A 22,612-nucleotide genomic window follows, 5' to 3' on the forward strand; every position below is an offset into this window, starting at 1 on the left:
ATGTCAATTTAAAACGGCCGACCATTGATGGCCCAACCAGACAAGTATCCTTTATTCAGTCAGAGGTCATAACCATTAGCACTATAGAAGCGAAAGAGCATATGCAACACAAAAAAAAAAGATCCTTCCACTTTTGTCTATCTCATTTTTTTCTTTCTTACTATTCATGATAACGTTCGGATACTCGTTCAGTCCATCTTAATTTATAATTTAAAATATACTTATATCTCGATAGCACTCTCAAATTTCAAAGAAATATTAAGGACTTATGACATTTTCCAAACTTGAATTTTGTTATCTGTTGCAAATCTTGATGGTTTATTCTTTGACTATTTTTCTTAGTAATTTAAATATATTAGAGCAACTTTGTTTAAAATTACCGTAACAGGAGAAAGATATTTTTGAAATATGAAATGTCCTTTTAATATTTTTTTAAATGGCGTATTCTTTGATGAAAATAAAAAAAAAATTATGTCTTTTTTATTTTCATCATTTTATATTTTTATCTACTCATGATATTAATATTATTTTCTAGTGCCATGAGAATTTCTCACTTCGTCGTCACTATTTTTATCAATATTTATCATTCTTGCACAAAGGCAATGGTACAGTTCCGATTTTGATGCAGAACGATTTTTAAAAAATTTAAATATTAGTGTAGTCGATTTTTATGATTCAAAAATCTAAATTTTAAATTCAAGGAGCTAAAATTAAAACCAATATCAATTTAAAAATTTCAACCCTAGTCCTCAATTTTAACTGAAACAACGATTTATCCATCTACAAAGTTTATTTATGGTTTAAAATTGAAAAATCATTTATTATCTCACTTATTTATAATATTTAATTAATTTTTTTACATAGACTTTCATTCCGATATAAATAATCTTCTTCAGTTAACCAACAACTTAATAAAATAAAAATTATATTTTATAATTCGTATTCAGTGAAACATGGGAGAAGAAAAGAACAAGTTACTTTTTTTTTTTTTTGGTAAGGGAAAAAAGAGCTGTTTTATAGAGAGCTGCTGGTTGGAAAAAATAAAGGGAAAATTCTTGTTTTAAGAAAAACAGATAACAGAAATAAAGAAGAAGAAATCAAAAAATAAAAAGGAGAGTTTTACGTTCTTCGTTATTAATCTTAACTAGTTACGATGAGCTCAGCTATAACACAAAGAGGGTAAAACAAGATAAAACATGATTATTTTTATATTACTAACAAAATTTTTAAAAAACATAAGAAGAGGAAAAAGATACGAGGATTGAGGACTGCTCTGGTTGATGAAAAAAGACAGTAGCTGATGTTGCTTTCTTGCTTACGGGAGAAGAAAAAAGAGAAGAAAAAAGAGCTCTTGTGTTTGAGAAGAGGAGAGAATAAAATTATAAATTTATTATTGTTAGAGTAGATAAGAAGAAGAAAGAGGAAATTAGAGCATTCACAATGGAAGCTCTGAAGCTCCAACAATTAGGCTGACCACCACGTGTGTTTTCCGATTTATCCTGGTGGACGGTGAAAAATTTCCGTATGACCGGACTGATCTCCCCAAACTCGACGTTATCCAGCCTAATTAATTATTTTTTTCTTGAAACTCCTAATATGGATGCATCAAAAGAGCGAGCGCTCTCTCTCCTTGATTTTGAGGATTAGGAGTTGTTTCTTCGTTATTCTTTTAATTAAATGTTTTTTATTTTTATTTAAAAAATTAAAAAATTGAGAAATATGAGGAGAGAATATTATAAAAAATTGTGAATTTAAATTTTATAAAAAAATAATTATATATAAGGTAAAATATGAAGGAGAGATGAAAATATATATATATATATATAATGAAAAGGTGGGGAAATGAAAGAGTTGTTGAGAAGTTTTTTTATAATTGAGAGATGTGTGAGGTTCCTATTTTTGACATGGCGCGGATGTAGCAATGAAGGAACTTGTGAAAAGGTTCTACGACTATGAATACCCTAAGGAAGAAGAGGAACGAAAAATAAAATAGAGAGATGGACGAATGCACAGTAGTGGCGTATGACATGGCAGGGGTTGTAACGTGTATTGGGAGAAAAGGAAGAAGGGGGAAAAAATAAAGTGAACATTATCTCAAAAATATTCTAATTCATTTTAAACCCATCAAATTAGTTTAAATTTTAAATTTGGTTTAGCCATAATTTAATTAAATCAATTCTAAATCAATTCCAATATAAATCAACATTATCCTTATCTCCGCATTTATTCGTTGAATTTAATTCCGATTCGATCTAATTTTAATTTAACGCCCTTACTTTATATTATACGATTTAATTCATTCATTTATTATTATATATTTTATTTTTAAAATTTAATATTTAACATTCCAATTCACGATATTTTTTCATAAAAGGGATACCAATTGATAGTTGTGATCAATTTTAATTTTTTTATCAACAAATGGTGATGAATCGACAGGTTAAAGTGACAGTGAGACTTTTCAAATATATAGTCACACCCTTTCATCTCCACATGACTACGCCACTTGCGACAAAATGCATTCACAATTTTTCAAATATTTGAGAATCAAATTCTAAATCTAAAAATATTGGATTAATTGGTTGTTCATTACTAACACTTTTTAATTTATGTTGATGGTTGGATAAAAAAAATGTATAACGTTAAATTGATTATCATTATAATTAATTAGCATAGATTAAATATATAATGTCAACTAAAATAAAAAAACACTATAAATTTTTTAATATTGATCCAGCATAAAGTTTATCATTTTTTTTTAAAAAAAAAGACAATCCTTTCAATGTTAGTGGCCCCCATTCAACCACCATCATCCTCAATCAACCACAACTGGCTACTTCGATAATATTTGTCTTCGCTAAGGACAAAGTAAAATTTTATTTTATTTTTAATAGATTATTTTGCATTAAATTTCAAAGTACGAATAACTCATTGCTATGCAGTCAATTCCAGAGTTGTTTTTCCACAAGAAAAATTAATCAAAATTGGTAAATATTTATGGATTACCATGGGAAAAGAAATCTTTTAAAAAAGTCTACTTCAGTCACATGCGCTATCGTGCGCCGACTCTATCGTCGACCGATGTCGACTGCTGTGGACATAACGAAGAAGATGGAGGTCGCGGACATTAACCGAGCAAAAATTCCATCTTTTCCCATACGGTAGAAAGCCAGCGTTGTCAAAGGGGCAAGCAAAAAGGAGCAAACTGACAGGGATGTGAAGCGGAGGAGGAGGAGAAGACCAAGAAGCCAACTTGATCCGCCACGCGCTCGATTGACCTGTCCCCCAAGTCCAGAGGTCTTTCCTTTTCTCCTCTTCCCTCTTCTTCGCCGCCTTCTGTGCTGAGGATGGAATCTGGGGAGGGGCAGATCAGGGGGATTCCGGTCCATGGAGGTCGCTACGTGCTGTACAACATCTACGGCAACCAGTTTGAGGTCAGCGCCAAGTACGTCCCGCCACTGCGCCCGCTCGGCCGAGGGGCTTACGGCATCGTATGGTGAGAGAATTTTCCCTCATGCCTGTAAAGTTGCAGCCTTTCCTTTTAGATCGGCTTCCTTCCTAGTGAGTTGTCTGTTTGATCTATTTTATAAGGTACAAACTTCTAGATCGCAAAGATTGAGTAATATATTTACTAGATCGACCACTGCACACTTCTTGCGAAGAACAAATCGCCAACATCCTTATCAAGTTTCTTTTATCGCTAAATTTATGTTTTGGATAAGAAATTGAGCGTGATAGATATCTATACTCAAACTCAAGGGGTAATATGCCTAATTTTATTAGAATTAGTCGTGTTTAAGTCTATAAATATTAGATTGTCATTATCCTATTTGATAATTAGTTAGATATCAAGTTTTCAACTATGTTCTTGATAACAATTTTCGTGGCTTATATTTATGATATTAGTTAAATGTGCTAATTCTGCACTGCACAAGGCTGAAATACATGTATATTGTTTGTTGCAGTGCTGCAGTGAACTCACAAACTCGTGAAGAGATAGCTATTAAGAAAATTGGTAATGCATTCGATAATCGTATTGATGCCAAGAGAACTTTGAGGGAAATAAGGCTTCTCCGTCATATGGACCATGAAAATGTGAGACTAAGTTATACCTGTTGATGCTGTTGAAACCTTATGTTAATCAATCATCTGACGTGATTTCAATCTTATGCATTTTGTTAAATCATTCTCTTGGTCAATCAGAACTAATGTACACCTAGGATTGTCACATTGCATTTCCCATATTGATCAATCATTCCTTATCTTGATTTTAAATATTAATGTGGTAAATATCTTGATTACATCTATCTTGTGAATTTGTTATACTTTTGTAGCAAAAATAAATTTGGAGAGCAGCTAGAAGTACACATTAAGTGTACTAAGAATGCAAATATAAGCGCGGGATCTCTTGCACTGCTATGTTTCCATCTGTTTTGAGAAAACTCAATGGTCTCGGAAAATTGCAACAGATGGTTGATTCTTCCATTATAATTCTCAAATTTCCAAGTTTGAAAGACTATATGAAGGTTTCAATATGTGGCTGACACTATATTGCTTTTCATGCTTTGCTTGACAATTCTACCATCCCACTAGAAACGACAATAAAACAATCTGTTGAAATTGGGTTTGAAGCTCTTTATTCCATCCAAAGATTCATCTTCAATGTGTTTGTAAATAAGATCGTTGCCTTACTGTCCGGTGAGATATAATTTTGGTAGATTGATTTTGTCTGATTCACACCTTGTGATTTAATTTAAGTCGTATATTGGTATTAGAATTTGATTGGAACTATAACTTCTTTTTTGATGGTGTCAGATTTAAATTGGCTTGTAAGCTTAGTATAGTTATGATTTACTCTAGATTCCTAATTTCCCCTTATGGCTAGATGGGGATGTCTTGCCATCATAATAAATTTAAAAACTCTTGTTTGAATTTTCTTCTTCATTACTCTCCTTCAAGATATTGACGCTGAGAAGAATATGTATATTATTCTGGGGCATGAAGTTGCAGAGGGATTAACATGAAAATAAGAGAGAAGTAACACACAAAAAAAAGGAATAACATAAATTAGGCTTAAACATATTATGAAATCAAGAGCGCAAAGAAAAAGAGATGTAGCCGTAACGTGGCTTAAATAAAACCAATTGATTCAATATCAAAATAACTTGTCCTAAACATCATTTAAGTATAAGTATAGGTTTATATAGCTCTCAAAACCCTCAAAAAAAAATCTAAACGGAAAAATAATCAACTAGACTTATTCCCTAAGATTTAGGATAAATTAACTAACAAGACAGTTTCCTAAGATTTAGGACAAAAATTAAATATAATTAAGGGAAAAAAACTAAACTTAATTAACGGATAACTAATTAAAAAATATCCCAAAAGATGTAAATTTAAATACTTTGGATCCCCTCCTGTATCAAGTCACCCGAAGTTGAAGAGAACTCATTCTTGAGTTTAGGGCGAATGTATCCGGCTCCACAGCATAATGACTTAGGTGCTTCATGTTAAAAATATCGGGTGTTTTTAAATGACTAAAAAGTCGCAACATGTATGTATTGTTATTAATCTTTTTTAGTATCTCGCAAGGTCCAATCTACCGATCTTTGAGCTTGTTGTATTCATCAACAGGAACAGTCACGAGTTAATACAAACCAAACCATATCACCAATGTCAAAAAGAACCTGACGTTGATGCCGATCTGCCCTGATCTTGTACTAGGTGTTGCTTTCCTAAATAGCTTGCTTAACCTGCTCATGAATGACTCGAAGATGCTCGGTCATCTCCTCAGCCTTGGGGTTGGCTTGTCTTGGATGCGAAATAGGGACTAAATCCAGTACTCGGAATGAGTTTCGTTCATAAACAACTTCGAAAGGACTCAAACCAGTGGTCTTGTTCTTTGATCTGTTGTATGTGAATTTTGCTTGAGATCCCATTGCTTCAGTTTTCCTGTGAGACATCTCAGAAGATTTTCCAAGCTCCGGTTCACTATGTCGGTCTGACCATCTGTCTGAGGGTGATAGGCGCTGCTGAAGTTTAGCTTCGTCCTTAGCTTTCCCCATAAAGTCTTCCACAATCGACTGACAAATTTAGTATTATGATTTGAAGTAATAGATTGAGGAATACCATGTAAACGCACAATCTCCTTGAAGAAGAGGGTGGCAATCCGAACAGGATCCATGGTTTTTCTACACGCCACAAAGTGAGCCATCTTGGAGAATCAGTCCACCACAACTAGAATAGAATCCGCGGTCTGTTGGGTGAGGGAAACCCAATATAAAATCCATGCTAACCTTGCACCACGGAGCTTCGGGAATTGGTAAGGGAGTATGCAAACCAGCATTGGTGAGGGTTTCCTTAAATTGCTGATAGACAATGCAACGGTCCACATGAGCTACGTCACTTGTTAGATTGGGCCAATAGAAGTCGGAAGAGATGAGAACTAATGTCTTATCTCGGTTAAAGTGTCATTCGTTATGAAATTCACTAATAATGTGCTACCTTAAGGAACAGTCCGGAATGCATAATCGTAGTCTATGAAATAAATAACCATCGTACAGAATAAAATCATTGTAAAGACCATTAGTTACCTCCTGAAATATCTTGCCGAAGGAGGGATCAACAACATACATATACGAGAAAGATCCAAAGTCGGCAACGCTAATGCTCATGGTAGTAAGCCGGGAAGAACAACGGCTTAGAGCATTTGAAACACGATTGAGACTCCCGGATTGATGCTTCAACGTGAAGGTGAACTTCTGCAAGTAATTTACCCATTTGGCATGTCGACTACTTAGCTTATGTTGGCCGTTGATGTACTTCAAAGCCTCATAATTAGTTAACAAGATAAATTCCTTTTGCAAGAGATACTAACGTCAATACTTCAAGGATTGCACAATAACGTAGAATTCCAGGTCACAGGTAGAGTAATTTTTCTTGACACCGGATAGTTTCTCGTTAAAGAAGGCAATAGGGCATCCCGATTGACTTAGAACACCACCAATGTCAATGTTAAATGCATCATAGTTTACTTCAAATAGTTGGTCGAATTCTAGAAGTGCTAGAACGGGTGCTTCGGTCATCTTTTGCTTCACCAGTTGAAAACTAGTTATAGTCGTGTCAGTCCACTTGAACTCGCACCCCTTGAGACACTCAGTGATAGGAGCAATCAAGGTGCTGAAATTCCGGATGAATTGGCAGTAGAAAGAGGTCAATCCATGAAAACTTCGAAAGTCGTGAATGGTTTTTGGCTGCGGCTACTTTAAGATTGTGGCTAACTTTAATGGATCTGCACGAACACCATCAGTAGACACTATAAATCCAAGAATCAAAACTGAGGCCGTGAAGAAAGAACACTTTAACGAACAAGTGTTCCACCTTTAGTTTCTTAAAAATAGTTCAGAGGTGATCAAGGTGCAAAGCATGTGTCAGACTATAATTGCGGAGGTTGTCAAAGTATACAACCACGAATCTTCCCATGGAAGGTCGCAAGACTTGATGCATGAATCTCATGCACCTAGCACAGTTCGAAAGGCGTGATCATCCACTCGTACAACTCATGTTGTGTCTTGAAGGTGGTCTTCCATTCATCTCCAGGCTTGATTCGAATCTGTTGATATCCACTCCTAAGATTGATCTTAGAGAAGATCTTAGAACCGGAAAGTTGATCCAACATGTCATCTAAGCGAGGAATCGGAAATCTATACTTACCGTGATTTTGTTTATGACTCTACTGTCAATATACACGCACCACGAACCGTCTTTCTTTGACACAAGTAGGTTAGGGACTGTACAAGGGCTTATACTCTCACGAATATAGTCTCGTCTTAATAGCTCCACAACTTGTCGTTGTAGTTCTTCGGCATCCTTAGGGTTAAGACAGTATGTCAGCCGGTTAGGTAAGCTTGACCACGGAACGAGGTTAATCTGGTGTTGAATGTCTCTTATAGAGGGAAGTCCCAGAAGAAGGTCTTCAGCCATTAAATCAACAAAGTCGGATAGGAGTTGTTGCACCTCGTAGATCCGAGTCTAGGCTTATTACATCGCTTTCATAAGGAAGCAAAGCATAGACATGTGCTTCATCTCGTTCAAAAAGTAGTGTAGAGTTATTGATTACCAAATTTGAAAGGGTTTATTGTCGAGGAGACAATACAATGTTCCTCCCTTCGATGCTGAGGGTGTAGGTGTTCTTCCATCCATCGTGGACGACGCTACTATCATATTACTAAGGTCGTCCCAACAATACATGACATGCGTCCATTGACACAACACCACACCATGTTCGATTGTAATACTTGTTGCTAATAGAAAAAGTTAAAAGGCACTGCCTATCTACGGTTACCTCGCTCTCTTTGCTTAGCCATGACAACTTGTAGGGTTTTCGATGATGATCCGTCTTCAACTGCAGCTTTTGCACAACTTCTTCAAATACAATCTTTTCACAACTTCCACTATCAATAATTATCGTGCAAACTTTCTCGGTAACTGTGCAAGTTGTGTGAAAGATGCTAATTCTTAGCCAATCATCTTCCGATTCTTCCTTGGGGACCAATAGGCTTTTGTGTACGACGAGAGTCTCATAACCATCTCCAAAAAGAATCTCGTCATCGATATCATCGTCGTAAATTGGCTCATTAATTTGTTCGGGTTCATCCTCTATGTCTTCTTCAACCAGCAAAGTTTTTTTTTTTTTTTTTTAATTTAGGGATCTTTTACAATCTAAAGCTTGATGCCCCTGTTCACCACATCGAAAACACTTGATAGAGGTCTTAAGGTTACCTTGTGGTGGCTACCGGGAAGGGCAAGGGCTAACAACTCGATTGTTTTGATCGCTCCTATTTGTTAGTCTTCGGTTTATCTTTTTTCAATAATCAAGGTTCGCTGATAAGCCTCTGAAACAGTCCAGAGTGAGCAGAGGCTCAGAGAATTTTGAAAGGGCTGTTGTAATCCCCTTACATATCGCGCGGTCGTCTGCTCCTCGGTCTCAGATACATCGTTCATAGCAATAAGCAGATAGGATTCCTCCGTATAATCATCGACGGTTCTAGCCCCTTGCCCCAATGTATGGAGTCATTGAAATAACGTTTGCGTGTAGCCAAAGGAAAGAAAGTGGGTTCTCATTAGTTTTTTCAATTTTTCCCAATCAGTGATTTTGGATTTACCTTGTCTCTCACCTGATCGCCAAAGTTGCTCCCACCATGTTGAGGCTCGGCATTTGAACTTGATAACGATTAACTTTACTTTGACATGATTAGGTACTTCCTTGTATTCAAAAATTATCTCTACTTCATTGATCCAATCAATGAAGCCTTCCCACTTGTAATGTGCCAACAAATCAGGAAGATCAACTCGGAAACTAAAGTCCCCATATCGTTTCTCTCGACCACGGTGTTCCCGGTACATAGTAAGATGGTGATATAGATTCTCAAAAGTAGACTCAGAGTTACAATCATAGATCTCAAGATCTTTAAAATCCTATGTTGTCAGACGCTGGTTTAATTCCACAACTTGTTTTTACAAATCCTCAATCATCATTACATCTTGGATATTATGATTACGGTGCTAGGCTTCCTCATTCGGAACTTGCTTGTTGCGACCATGACCACGTTCACGATGACCATCCATTGGATCTTAATGAGCACTAATACCAACTGACGTCGAGCAGAATATGTATATTATTCTAGAGGTGAAGTTGTAGAGGGATTAACAAGAAAACAAGAGAGAAGTAACACAAGAAAAAAAGGAATAGCCTAAATTAGGCTTAAGCCTATTGTGAAATCAAGAGCACAAAGAAAAAGAGATGTAGCCATAACGTGGCTTAAGCGAAATCAATTGATTCAATATCAAAATAACTTGTCTTAAATATCATCTAAGCATAGGTTTATATAGCTCTTAAAAACATCAAACAAATCTAAACGAAAAAAATAACCAACTAGACTTATTCCCAAAGATTTAGGATATATTAACTAACAAGACTTAGTTCCCTAAGATTTAGGATATATTAACTAACAAGACTTAGTTCCCTAAGATTTAGGACAAAAATTAAATATAATTAAGGAAAAAACTAATTAACGGATAACTACAACAACCACAACAACAACCAAGCCTTTTCCCACTAAGTGGGGTTGGCTAATTAACGGATTTTTTTTTTTTTTTTTTTTTTTAATTAACGGATAACTAATTAAAAAAAATCCAAAAGATATAAATCTAAATACTTTAGATCCCCTCCTACATCAGATACTTAGCTAGATACTTCTCCTTGAATGCTTGAGTACCTTGCTACTTCTCTCAGGGGAATTAGCTTTTTTGTTCCCTAGTCCTCTAACCCATGGAGGCTCTCTATTAACCTTATGAAATTACCAGAGAAAGGCTAAGAAAACAAAAAACTACACTAGAAAACACAAAATTCGATAACAAGAGAAGGAGAAGAATTTTGTATTCAATTTGAAGCTCGACTCCTGATGACCTCCTAAAGCACACAAAGAACCCTTGAGATATTTTCTTATTTTGTTTTGGTATTGTTTGCTGTTTTTGTTGTTTCTATTGGTCTTCAGTAATTTTTCATTTGAAATATTTTGAACTCTGTTGCTTAGAATTATAACTTTGTCCATGGCTCATCAAGCCTTTTTTTATTAGAGTCGGCCACTTCTGTCAGTAATGTTTCATTTGACATATTTTTTCCACTTCTGTTGGATTTGCTGAATGAAGTTCCCTTGTATGTTGCTTCCCTTTAGTATTGAGCGGATATCTCACTGCATCTGGTGTTGGCTCCTTAACAAACTCTAATATTCTTCTCCATTACAGGTTATTGGAATAAAGGACATCATACGCCCTCCTGTAAAGGAGAATTTCAAGGATGTGTACATCATTTATGAGTTAATGGATACTGACCTTAATCAGATTATTCGGTCGAATCAGCCACTGGAAGATGATCACTGCCAGGTACGTGGATTGCAGCATGGTTGTAGCACTTCCAAAAAGTGGTTCTGAATTATTGTGTACCACTTGTAGCTAAATATTTCTGTCATGTATTGAGCTAATCGTAGCCGCTCTGAGCATGCTGATTCCTTTTCCTTCCTTTTCTATTGTTTTTGATAGGCATTGTGATATTGGATGATGTGCTTTGATGATTTTGACTCAGCTTTGAGAAAAAATCATCAGAATTTTCTAAAAAAGCTGATTACCTACTTGCATATTTTTAGCATTACTTTGCTAGATACATTGTCTGTTTCGTGCTACCTCTCTAGTTCTTAAACCGAACTTTCTTAATGTTTAAATTCAGTTTGATGGCTCTGGTTCTATTTGCATATTTAGTATGTTTTATATCTACTGATCAAACCCATATGTCTAGAAACATTTTTGCTATAGATTGGTATTTATGTGTATTTTTTTGCATTGTATACCTTTGTTTTGATAATTCTTCTGATTTCACATATTTAAAACTTAAGAAAATGATTACCATCTTTGCTCATTTTAGTTGTTCTCAGTCTACTTTATGATTCCCATCATCCCTTCAAGATTAATGTCATTTTATTCTGCAGTATTTCCTGTATCAAATTCTCCGCGGTCTGAAATATGTGCACTCAGCGAATGTCTTGCATCGTGATCTTAAACCAAGCAATTTATTTGTAAATGCAAATTGTGATCTGAAAATTGGAGATTTTGGACTAGCAAGAATGACTTCTGAAACAGATCTAATGACAGAATATGTTGTCACTCGGTGGTATCGTGCACCTGAGCTGCTACTTAATTGTTCAGAGTATACCGCTGCAATAGACATATGGTCAGTAGGGTGCATACTTGCTGAAATTGTGATGAGGCAACCTTTGTTTCCTGGGAGAGACTATGTCCAACAACTAAGGTTAATCACTGAGGTAAGGCTTCGAAAAATTCCAAGTTCTTTTAGTTTTGGTAATATACATTTTCAAACATGAAATTGTTTCTTATTCTTTGAAGTAATATTTCCTGGTAGCGATGACTTGTAGCAACACCCTGTACCTCTTATATAACAATGTCATTCTATCACCTCCTTTAAAAGACTAAATTTACATCGTCAATTAGTTCAGTAAACAATAGATCTTTGTAGTTTTTATTATTATTATTTTCTACGCTGAGAATGGTTACGGTAGTGGGTGAATCCATGGGATCAATGGTGTGGTTGCTTCAAATGCTATAAGAGGCACGATGGCACGCATTGCACAACCAACACATGATCCATCGCATCATCAAAGTGGTGAAGGGATTGGTGTCCTAGTAGTAGGAGCATGACTGCCAGTAGAGTTGGAGACGCAGCAAGTAGAAAGGGGTTGACTTTGAGTTGGTGGTGAGACTGGAGGAAGATAAAATAGTGGCTAAGCTGAAAGCATACTGCTTTCTGGCATTGGATGATGATGATGAATACAACAATACTACTGGCAACAATCGACTATAGAGAAGATTGGTCATCACTGCTCAAAATGACTTTTTAACACCCCTTTCTTTAGTTCTAACAAACACCCTCTCCTCCATAAGTTCTAACAATCACCCTTTTCTTTTTATTTGACAGCATTTACATTTCTATTATCTGTAGACCTCAATTTCATAGTTTTTTTTTTTGTCACAAGTATCATTGAATTGAAATGTGACATGCTTTCCATGCTTACAAAAGCTGATAGGTTCGCCAGATGAATCAAGCCTTGGGTTTCTACGTAGCGAAAATGCCCGAAGATATGTGAGACAGCTACCAAGGTATCCAAGACAGAATTTTGCACAGAGGTTTCCCATGATGTCTTCTGGTGCTCGTGATTTGTTAGAAAGAATGCTGGTTTTTGATCCAAGCAGGCGAATCACAGGTATATAGGATGATTTTCCATGGTTTATTGGTTAAGGTCCCCCAAGCAAATGCAAATCATGTCCACTGCTTCTTTTGTTGCAGTCGACGAGGCTCTGCATCACCCTTATTTAGCACCCCTTCACGACGTAAATGATGAGCCTGTGTCCGCATCACCCTTCAGTTTCGATTTCGAGCAACCGACGTTCACGGAGGAAAACATCAGAGAGCTCATCTGGCGGGAATCTTTGCTATTCAATCCCGACCAATGACAAGGATATTTACATGTACGTTTTAGTTTACAACATAGATGCTCACTTGGAAAATGACTGATAAATTATATTGGCGATCCCTTGTCATTTGTTCTGCAGATATAGCTCCTGGTGCTGATGAGTGCCTGTTGCATCCTACAACCTAAAGAGTTTGTCAAGTATCTTCCATGATCATTTGGAACGAACGTTCAGTGTTGGATTTAGTTTGTGTGAATCCGATTAGTTTTAGGTGTTTAGCCTGTTGTAGTGGATTTGATCGTTACTGGTAGAATGCATGTGTATTAATAGGCAAAAACACGGGAAGAACGAACTACTTTGTGATTCATATTATGCATGCTTTTCTGTGTCGATTTCTAATTGATAGATATTTTTCATTTTATTGCACTTAAAGTTATGTAATTCTTAAAAAAACGTATCTAACTTTTAGATTTTTCTTAAAAGATATATTTATTTTTTATTTTACTTTTCCGCCCATCATTTCAAAAAAAAAAAAATAACAGTGAAGTTAATTATTAAAACACAAAATGTTGATTTTATTTTTGAAAATCAATATTATTGTTCTTTGAAATTCTATAATTTATTTTTCGTCACTGGGACGTGGTGTGAGACATGAACACAATTATTTTTGCTATAATTTATTTGTCTTATAATTCGGCTAATAATGAGAACAGTTTAACAAAAATATACTAAATAAATTTTAGAAGCACGACAATTTCTAATGTGACACTCATGTCATTAGAAATTTGATCATTACAAAATACAACTCTTGTTATTTGATATCTTACCGCATGTGATGGGAAAAGAAGAAATTGTCACCTTAGCATTTTTATGTTCCTGGTAAGACGGTCTCACATATTATTAAAGAGTATAAATCATAGAGATTTATTTAATTTTCTGAGTAATCTTCTTAAATAGAGACACAAAATAATTTTTAAAAATATTTATATCGATCGGGGATCAAATCAGTCAGATGCTAAACTCTGTCTAAACAGAGAGCATCTTGCCTACACCCGGGTCTACGAAGCTAAGCTTCTCACCACCGCACTATAAGTATAAGTGCGTTGATCAACTACCGCGTTTTATTTGATGTCCACTCGGCATTAAAGGCCACGACAATTATTAAGCTGCCATTATTCGCCTGGGCATTGGCTCGTCCATCCTTTCGGCCGGGCCAGCGCCACTTCCACCTCCGTCAGCCGTGACGCTTGCATCGCTTTTTCCACTCGGAGGTCCTGGCCGAAGTCTTCTACACGTGGCTGCATTTGGGGTGGGGTCGGGGCGGCGTCAATCTCCACCCCGAACATTCATGCACATTCACATCCCCATGCCCTGCAGCGGCAGTGCGAGCTGAGACCGGCAGTGGGGGGGAGGGCTAGGCGTCGACGTGTGGCGTTCCCCCGCCCCCACCGCGTAAAGTGCACTGTTGACGCCAGTTTGAATGGGCGTGGAAAATTAATTAATGCAGCGTAGGGGCACGCGGGCGGCGTACGTGTCCGGCGTTATGTTACCAACCTCCACTGCTGCCACAGCAACGCCACTGGGATTTGGGCAGTGCGACCGACGGTCACTAGCTTGATGGGGAAGAGCAGTGGCATCTTTGTAAATGAAAGGGAATGAGTGTGGCATTTTAGTCACTGGAATCGAGTTAAAACGCTCTGTCCACACACTCGCCCACTCTCTGTTATTGTGAGCAGACGAGCGAAGTCTATCGATCTCACGTCTCTGTACGGTCGCTGGAGAGAGAGAGAGAGAGAGAGAGAAAGAAGGGGACCGACGGAATTACCGGCCGGCATTACTTACCTGTAGTCCAGCACTTCAATTGCTAATTAGGAAACTCATGGCGGTCGCCGCTTCAATCTCCTGCCGATTGCCTCACGGAATCTCCGGCGACGGTTGCCTTCTCGTCTTTCGCCCGCTCCCCGTTCGGATCCCCTGCGGCGCGGCTTCCTCCCGCTGGCCGTTCCGAACGAGATCCACCGCGGTGCGTTTTGTGCTTAAGGAGGTGGATAGGGAGGAGGGGAGTAATGGGGGTGGCTACGTTAAGCTGGGCAAGGCTCTGATTAAGGGGGGCGAGGAGGCGAAAGAAACAGAGGAGCTGCGAATTGCTTCGGACCGTCGGGCGGCGGAGAGAAAGGCGAGGAAAGAGGCGGAACGTCGGACGTACCTGATCGCGGCGGTGATGTCCAGCCTCGGCATCACCTCCATGGCGGTCGCAGCCGTCTACTACCGGTTCACCTGGCAAATGGAGGTGATCGATCTCGATTTCTTTCCATTCAATCCCTAATTTTCCGTTCAATTTAAGTAGTGACCGAGAGATTGATTTGTGTTATAGGGAGGAGAGGTTCCGGCGACGGAGATGTTCGGGACGTTCGCTCTCTCCGTCGGCGCGGCGGTAAGAGGCTGCTGACCTAAATCGTCTTTTTATTTTTTTTTCTTTTCTTTTCTTGGCCGGAGCGACAAGGTAAGAATCGGTTTGGTGTTCAGGTGGGAATGGAGTTCTGGGCGCGTTGGGCGCACCGGGCGTTGTGGCACGCCTCGTTGTGGCACATGCACGAGTCGCACCACCGACCCCGCGACGGCCCCTTCGAGCTCAACGACGTCTTCGCCATCATCAACGCCGTCCCCGCTATCTCCCTGATGGCCTACGGCTTCTTCAACCGCGGGCTCCTTCCCGGCCTGTGCTTTGGCGCTGTAAGCCCAATTAATCACCAAATTACTTTTATTCATTAATTTAATTACTTACTTCATCCTCGGTCCATCCGAATTGCCGCGATACGAATTCGACGTGGCGGAAACTTACAGGGCCTCGGGATTACGCTGTTCGGAATGGCCTACATGTTCGTCCACGACGGGCTGGTCCACCGCCGATTCCCGGTGGGCCCCATCGCCAACGTGCCCTACTTTCGCCGGGTGGCCGCTGCCCACCAGGTACCATGCGCTCTCCACCATCATCGTCTCTGATTAACCAAATGCTTGTGTCTGATTTGTGTGGCTCCTATCAGATCCACCACATGGACAAGTTCGAGGGGGTGCCTTACGGACTGTTCTTGGGCCCCAAGGTGATGCCACGCCTCATTTTCTTGGCTGATCTTGAGACTGCATTGCGCAGGCAGACACAGTGACATGGTAGCGAACAGGACTAGTGATCTAATCTCATCTCCTTGTTTTTTTGCTGCAGGAGCTGGAGGAGGTGGATGGCCTGGAGGAGCTGGAGAAGGAGATAGTCAGGAGAAATAAACTCTACAACAGCTCCAATTAACCTCAGCTGAAGCTTGATTTTCATTTTCCTCGCCTTTTTTGTTTTGTATGTTTCGATCCAGTAGTTTGTCCTCGGATTGCCGTAGTTAAAGAGAAGATAACATACAGTTTGCTGTATAGATTGTACTTGCAGTTTTTTTTTAATGGGCATTCTATCAAACAGACTGCGTGCGTTGAGATTCTGCTAGTTAACTAACTAATGTATAGGAATATATGTAATCTCTGTGCCCGAATTTGTCAGATGATGCATGTGGTGGTTAATTAGAGTCGAGGGAAGCCTGGGTGTTCATGTGATTGAGTATCAGCTTCCGGATTCGGAGGTGTCTATTATTATCTGATTCAAATAAAGAAAAGGTCCTAATCTACTGTGATGGTGGTGGATCAACAGCCACTTATGGTGTCATATCGTTCCTACGCGTATGCCCACAGAGAGGACTCTCCCATGGCAATCTGTATGAAGATGTAGTTTTAATACTTTTAAGGGCAGGTATGAATACTAAAAGGAATTCAGTTCACTACCAGTTAGTCGAGCTTATCATGGCTTGACTTAGTTCGACTCGGGTGGAGCTCAACAACCAACTAATACTTCATCTAAGGCGAGTCACAATCGTGATCTTCGGTTTTGTGTAAATATTTTGTTTAGAATTGGCTCTGTTTTAGTATTGATGCGGCTGACTTCTCCAGTTATCCTGTGTTTGTGCCGTCAGTCAAAGTTAAGGTGAATCAAATATGATCATTCGTTAACTAGTAGTTTGACTATCAATGATATTTGCCTGAAACAGATATCCATGTCCAAATCCATGTTCAAATCTTTGATACATCTTAAAGTGGCTAATGTTAATGTAGAGATCTATAAAGGGAATGAAAGCAAGATGATAAGCTAAAAAAAAACTTGGGCAAACTTTAGGCAACAAAATTTCACCATTTAGGTGCAATTAGATTGATTCAACTTCAATCGTTCAAATTGTATTAAAAGATGATTACGTTCGTGTTCCTCGTAGTTTATTTTAAATTTATGTAGAGAAAAATAAATTATAAAGTAAATTTATAGTTCATCCTATTTTTGTTTGGCTCAGATTTCGAACAAGATTATTCCTCATAGTCCAATTTCGTTTTACAATTTATGTTAAGGAAGATAAATTACAAAGTAAATTTATAGCCGGTCCTAAATCATTAAGAGTAGAAGTTTAACTTCAATCATTCAAAGTAATCATGGGTGAGCGACTGCTGCTCTGTTCTCTAGATCATAAGCCACGTAATTGAGGATCCATGAAAAAGACGAGGATATATAGATATTTGTGAGCTGTAGATGTGTCTCAGATAGTTCAGGGAAATCGAAAATATGTTTGTTTGTTCTCCAAATCTTGTACAATTTATACCCAAGACACCAATTAAGATAGCGAAGCGGCATAATTACTTGTAGGTCGATTGCAACTTGTTAGAGGAGATCCGGCGCAGGAGATCCGGCGTCCGCTCGTACCCTGCGAACACGTCCTCCCATATCTCTGAGAAGGCGCGGAGGATGACGACGTGGTACTGCGGCGAGTTGAGAGCCAGGAAGCGACGGAGTAACTCCCCCAGCTCCGCGCCGCCCACGATTTCCTTCTCCACGATCATGTGCAGCATCGACCTCCGGAACTCGCCCATCGGGTCCGCCGTCTCCTTCACCACCACCTCGCTGTCTTCGACTCCGCGGTTCTCGCTCCTCGAGACGCCCCCGCTCCAGCCCGCGCCGCTCTGCTCCAGCTCGCCTAGCTGGCGGAGTAACTCGGAGACGCTCGCCGGCTTGCTGGCGGACGCAAGCACCTGCCCGGTAGTCTCCTCCTCGTCGCCGTCGGAAGAGGAGGAGGACAATATGGCGGCAGCGACGGTGAGCGTGGTGTCGGCGGAGGATTCCTCGGTGGCACCGGTCCGCGCCTGCGAGGTGAGCTTAGCGACCGACACAGAGACGGACTTGGAGTCGGAGCAGACTCCGCAGCCTAAGCGGAGAGAGAGCAAGCCGCTGCTCCGCCTCCTGAACGAGTTCGTGCCCATCGAGTCCTAAATTGCCTCGCGACGACTTCGCCTCATTTCATGCTCGATCGCTAGTAGAAGGCGAGAGGATCATTGGTCCGTACAAGAGTGGCCGCAGCAGGTGGCAGTTGCTCGCTAAACAATAACTGCCAAAAGAAATAGCAGCCACGTCCGGTGAGAAATTGGCTAATAATCAAATCTATCAAATTAATTAAATTGATTAATTATGAAATTAATAGATTTCTTTAGCAGTCGATTTTTTTTTAAAAAAAATTGTTGAATAATTATTTTAAAAATACAAATAAAATAATTTGATATGTCCCTAAATTTGTATACTCGTTGAAGGTTGGAGATGGATTTTGTTGTGCAAGAGAAGAAAAACGACAACAGATTCCGATTATAAAAGTACGACAGCTAAGGAGTGGTTACCATGATGGATACCGCCCTAACGCACAGGCGCCTTAAGTCTTTCTATATGCAGCAGCTCATCCCGCCGACCTACCGGTGCTGCACGACTAGCAGTATCAATTCCATTACTAACTAAACAAATCACCAAGCAACTCTCTGTTTAATATATGTGGATACTTCTCATTTGTTTTATTTATTTTTAATTCAGATATTCAATTCTCTAGTATAATTCTTTCATCCATGATAAATCCGAAGCACTATCTCCTCTATATTAGCATAGCCGAAGCTAATCTACGTGTGCCAAGCAAATGGATGGGGATTTAGCGTAGGACATTGATCAGCTGTTTCATGTCATAAGGATGATTTAGCCTGCAGTTGAAGGAAATGCCCATGTTTATAGATATTGACCGACACAGAGTTCCGAAGGAAGAAATTAAAGACATGTCCGCTGCGTTATTCGAGACGTTAACTAACCATGCACACAAATGCGTTTATTTTGGTCCGTCTTGATCGAGAAACCTATTTGGCAATCTGCTGTGGCGGCGGCGGTGAAGCAGGGGAGAAGGCGATCGCCCTCCGAGGAGGCGATCCTGCTGCCTCAATCGGCTGCGATCTGGGGGCCGTTGGCTTGGCTCCGTGGTCGGAGAGTAACAACCGGAAGGTCCAATTAAGCACGTCCGGAGCGAAGGCACGGTAGAGTAGGAAGACGTCGTGCCAGCTCGGACGCTTCACGTAGGCATCACCACGGCAAGCCCCGGCCACCATCAACTTCGCCAACTCCTCCACATGCCCTCCGCTCGTAGCCACCTACCTCAAGATCAAAACGAGAAACAATGACCATTTTTTTCTCTCCCAATTAAGGACAGTAGTTACAGGGACGACAGGCTCACCTGATCTCTCTCTTCTTTCCAGTGAATCTCTGTTCCCTCCTCCAGCATGAAGTTTCTCCTGTTGATGTCGTCGCCGACCCATCCATGGGTTGCGATCGTGATGCCCACTTCATCTCTCACCTCCAGCCTTAACGTCTCGTAGAAATTTATCACCGCCGCCTTCGCCGCCTGAAAGACGACCAGTACTGGTCTGATATAACTTCAAATAAACAGAGAACATCAAGCGTCGATAAGGTTCAGTTTCAGTGCTCACTGCAAAGAGGCTCATCTTGGGCATGGGAAGCCAGCTCTCCATGGACGCATTGACGAGGATTCGACCGCGTGTTTGCCTCAAGAACGGCAGTGCAACATACGTCGGATATACATTGCCCCAGAAATTGATATCCTGTCTCACCAGAAAAAAAAAGGAAGATCAAGCATAGTCGCACAAGGTCGAAGTGTTCTGAAAATTGCCAGTGGTTTATACCATCATATGGGGGAAAACCGAAGGGTCAGTGGCCTCCTCGAGGTAGAAATTATGCCCCAAGCTCGCAGTGTTGACAAGGTGATGCACTGCGTGAATATGGAATATTGGAATTAGAAGAACAAGGTGCTTGTGATTTACTAAAAGTAATACTTACAGTGGCCAAAGTAGTTTATAGTATCATAAATGAATCTTCTGCACTCCTCTTCCTTGACAACATCTGCAGCCATGACAAGGACATGCTTGGCACCCAGCAGTCTAGCGTTGTCGCTGATTCCCCAGAGTCGGTGTTCCCTCCTTGCGACCAACACCAGGTTTGCTTTCCTCCTTGCGTACTCGTACGCTAATTGCTGAGCATGTTGTAATTAATCAATTAATAGGGAAATAATATAATCTACTGTTCAAATCAATTGAGGTTTCGCGACGAGTTCAGCTGTGTGTCTATGCGTGTGTGTACCTCTCCTATTGCGGAAGAAGCTCCGGTGATGACAACGACCTTGTTCTCCATGTTGTCCCTGTTCAATGTCTTGAAGAACCACTCGAGGGCGTGGATGAAGGAGAGCGTTGGCCATGCGAAGGCCAGCATCACCATGCTTGCCGGCGGCACCACAAAGTTGAGGATGCTGCCCACAAGATCCATCGATTGATTCTAGCTACAGCTGTTGCTGACACTAGCGGAAGAGATAAGAAGGGAGGACAGAAAGAGAAAGAGATTGAAGCATTGTGAGATATAGAGTTCTGATGACAGAGAGACGTAGGGAGTTGGCGTATGTGAGGCATGCACCAGTGCCGGACCTGTGATTTTGGGGCCTGAGGCGAGCACAAAAAATGATGCCCTCAAAATTTGACATTCATATATTTTTCAATCAATGTAAATATAACAATATTTTTAATTCTAGAAATAGAAGATAAAAAAATATATCATACAAAATAATATGTCACAAGCAAATATTAATAAAATCAAAATGATCAAAACAAAATATAAAATTCATCTTCCAAACCAATGTATGTCACTTGAATATTGCTCGCCTCTTAGTTTTAGAAGCGAAAGTATTGATTAAATGGGGGAAGGGGAGGCCAAGCCGTCAAGGTGAGCGGAAGAAGGTGAATTTGTTGAGTCGTCGATGGGAGCAATAGCAATGACGCAGAGCCGTAGAGGTACAGCTGATGGCGAAATGGCGGAGGCGGCTTGCAGCACTTCTACCGTTGCAGAGGGGGAACATGATGTGGTATACAGAGAGGAGAAGCAAGAGTGTTTAGGGCAAGAAAAAGAATAAATAAATAAATAAATAAAAGTATATATATATATATATATATATATAAAATCTACTGCGCGATGCGCCCAGTTGCGAACTGTGCACGTTGCGCAGTAAATCAAATTTCATTATTTTTTTTTATTTTTTTAAATTTTGAATTAAAAATAATTAAAATATTTTTTTTTAAATTTTATTTGTAGAGTTCAGACTTCCTTATTGGATGATAATTTTTAAATTAATTTTTTTTTTTTAAGATTTTACCTCTAGGTTCAGGTTTTTCAATTAGATTATAGTATTTAGTTAAAAGAAAAATTAAAAATGAAATAAATTTAAGTATTTACGGAGTATTGTAGTATGTTGAGGGGGTATATTAATGTATTAGGGATTTATAAAAGGAAATATTGATTTTTTTTAATCAAAATTTCTTTATTTTTTAAATTTTTTAAATAAATTATTTTTTAAGATTTATTTTCTAGGGTTCAGACTTCTCAATTGGGTTATAATTTTTAAACTAATTTTCTTTTTTAAAATTTTACCTATAGTATTCAACCCTTCCTAATTGGATTATAGTATTTAATTAAAAGGAAAATTAAAAATAAAATAAATTTAAGTATTTACAGAGTATTGTAATGTGTTTAGGGGATATATCTATATATTAAGATTTTATATAAAGAAATCAAAATCTTTAAAATAAAATAATTTAAAAAAAAGAAGAGAAAGTTGATATGTTGCGCGATGCGCACAGTAGTGTCGCGCAACATATCACAACTCTCATATATATATATATATATATATATATATATATATATATATATATATCTATATATATTATTTTTAAAATTTTGGTGCCCCTAAAATTTATGGGCCCGAGGCACTTGCCTCACAATTTACATTAAAGGTCCGGGCCTGGCACACCCACGTTGTGATCGGAGGAGGAGCAGAGTGCGACGAGTGTATTACCATTTTGGCGCCGCTACACTTCTTGTTTCGGAGATGACGATCTTGTCCTCGTGTTCTAATCCAACTATCCAAGCAAGCATTAGTTGAGCGTAGGCATGATACAATTAATTTTATAATTGTAAAATTATGCATGGTATAAAATCAAAAGAGTACTAAACAAAATAAAACAAAATATATATTGAGTGAGCCTCATTGAAAAGACCTAGAGAATAAAATATTTAATCATGTTTTATTATATAATAGAACATAATATATTTTTTTTGGCATAATAATTAAATTAC

The 22,612-nt window shown here is 38.9% G+C and overlaps 4 protein-coding genes across 5 annotated transcripts; 2 read left to right on the top strand and 2 right to left on the bottom strand.

Moving 5' to 3' along the window:
* Positions 1–3,101: 3,101 nt before the first annotated feature.
* Positions 3,102–13,440, top strand: LOC122015436 (mitogen-activated protein kinase homolog MMK2-like). The gene is made up of 7 exons (XM_042572308.1): positions 3,102–3,496; positions 3,966–4,095; positions 10,807–10,944; positions 11,544–11,876; positions 12,650–12,833; positions 12,917–13,098; positions 13,183–13,440. The coding sequence occupies exons 1-6, from the start codon at positions 3,348–3,350 to the stop codon at positions 13,081–13,083; spliced, it is 1,101 nt and encodes a 366-aa protein (XP_042428242.1). The 5' UTR covers positions 3,102–3,347; the 3' UTR covers positions 13,084–13,098; positions 13,183–13,440.
* Positions 13,441–14,614: 1,174 nt separating this feature from the next.
* LOC122016290 (beta-carotene hydroxylase 2, chloroplastic-like) lies at positions 14,615–16,501 on the top strand. Of its 2 annotated transcripts, XM_042573530.1 has the most exons (6): positions 14,625–15,331; positions 15,416–15,475; positions 15,568–15,774; positions 15,886–16,011; positions 16,086–16,142; positions 16,262–16,501. In XM_042573530.1, the coding sequence occupies exons 1-6, from the start codon at positions 14,921–14,923 to the stop codon at positions 16,340–16,342; spliced, it is 942 nt and encodes a 313-aa protein (XP_042429464.1). In that variant the 5' UTR covers positions 14,625–14,920; the 3' UTR covers positions 16,343–16,501. The 2 variants fall into 2 exon arrangements, with proteins under 2 accessions (XP_042429465.1, XP_042429464.1); XM_042573531.1 differs by lacking the exon at positions 16,086–16,142 and having other exon boundaries at positions 14,615–15,331.
* A 1,110-nt stretch (positions 16,502–17,611) lies between these two features.
* Positions 17,612–18,499, bottom strand: LOC122016291 (transcription repressor OFP8-like). The gene has a single exon (XM_042573532.1). It carries the CDS (start codon positions 18,373–18,375, stop codon positions 17,755–17,757), a length of 621 nt encoding a protein of 206 aa, XP_042429466.1. The 5' UTR covers positions 18,376–18,499; the 3' UTR covers positions 17,612–17,754.
* A 657-nt stretch (positions 18,500–19,156) lies between these two features.
* On the bottom strand, positions 19,157–20,823 carry LOC122017356 (11-beta-hydroxysteroid dehydrogenase B-like). The gene is made up of 6 exons (XM_042574945.1): positions 20,573–20,823; positions 20,273–20,465; positions 20,119–20,204; positions 19,906–20,037; positions 19,653–19,820; positions 19,157–19,569 (listed from the first exon to the last, which is right to left on the bottom strand). Exons 1-6 carry the CDS (start codon positions 20,753–20,755, stop codon positions 19,282–19,284), a joined length of 1,050 nt encoding a protein of 349 aa, XP_042430879.1. The 5' UTR covers positions 20,756–20,823; the 3' UTR covers positions 19,157–19,281.
* Positions 20,824–22,612: the final 1,789 nt, after the last annotated feature.

Source organism: Zingiber officinale, chromosome 8B (genome assembly GCF_018446385.1).
Source record: "Zingiber officinale cultivar Zhangliang chromosome 8B, Zo_v1.1, whole genome shotgun sequence".
NCBI lineage: Eukaryota > Viridiplantae > Streptophyta > Magnoliopsida > Zingiberales > Zingiberaceae > Zingiber > Zingiber officinale.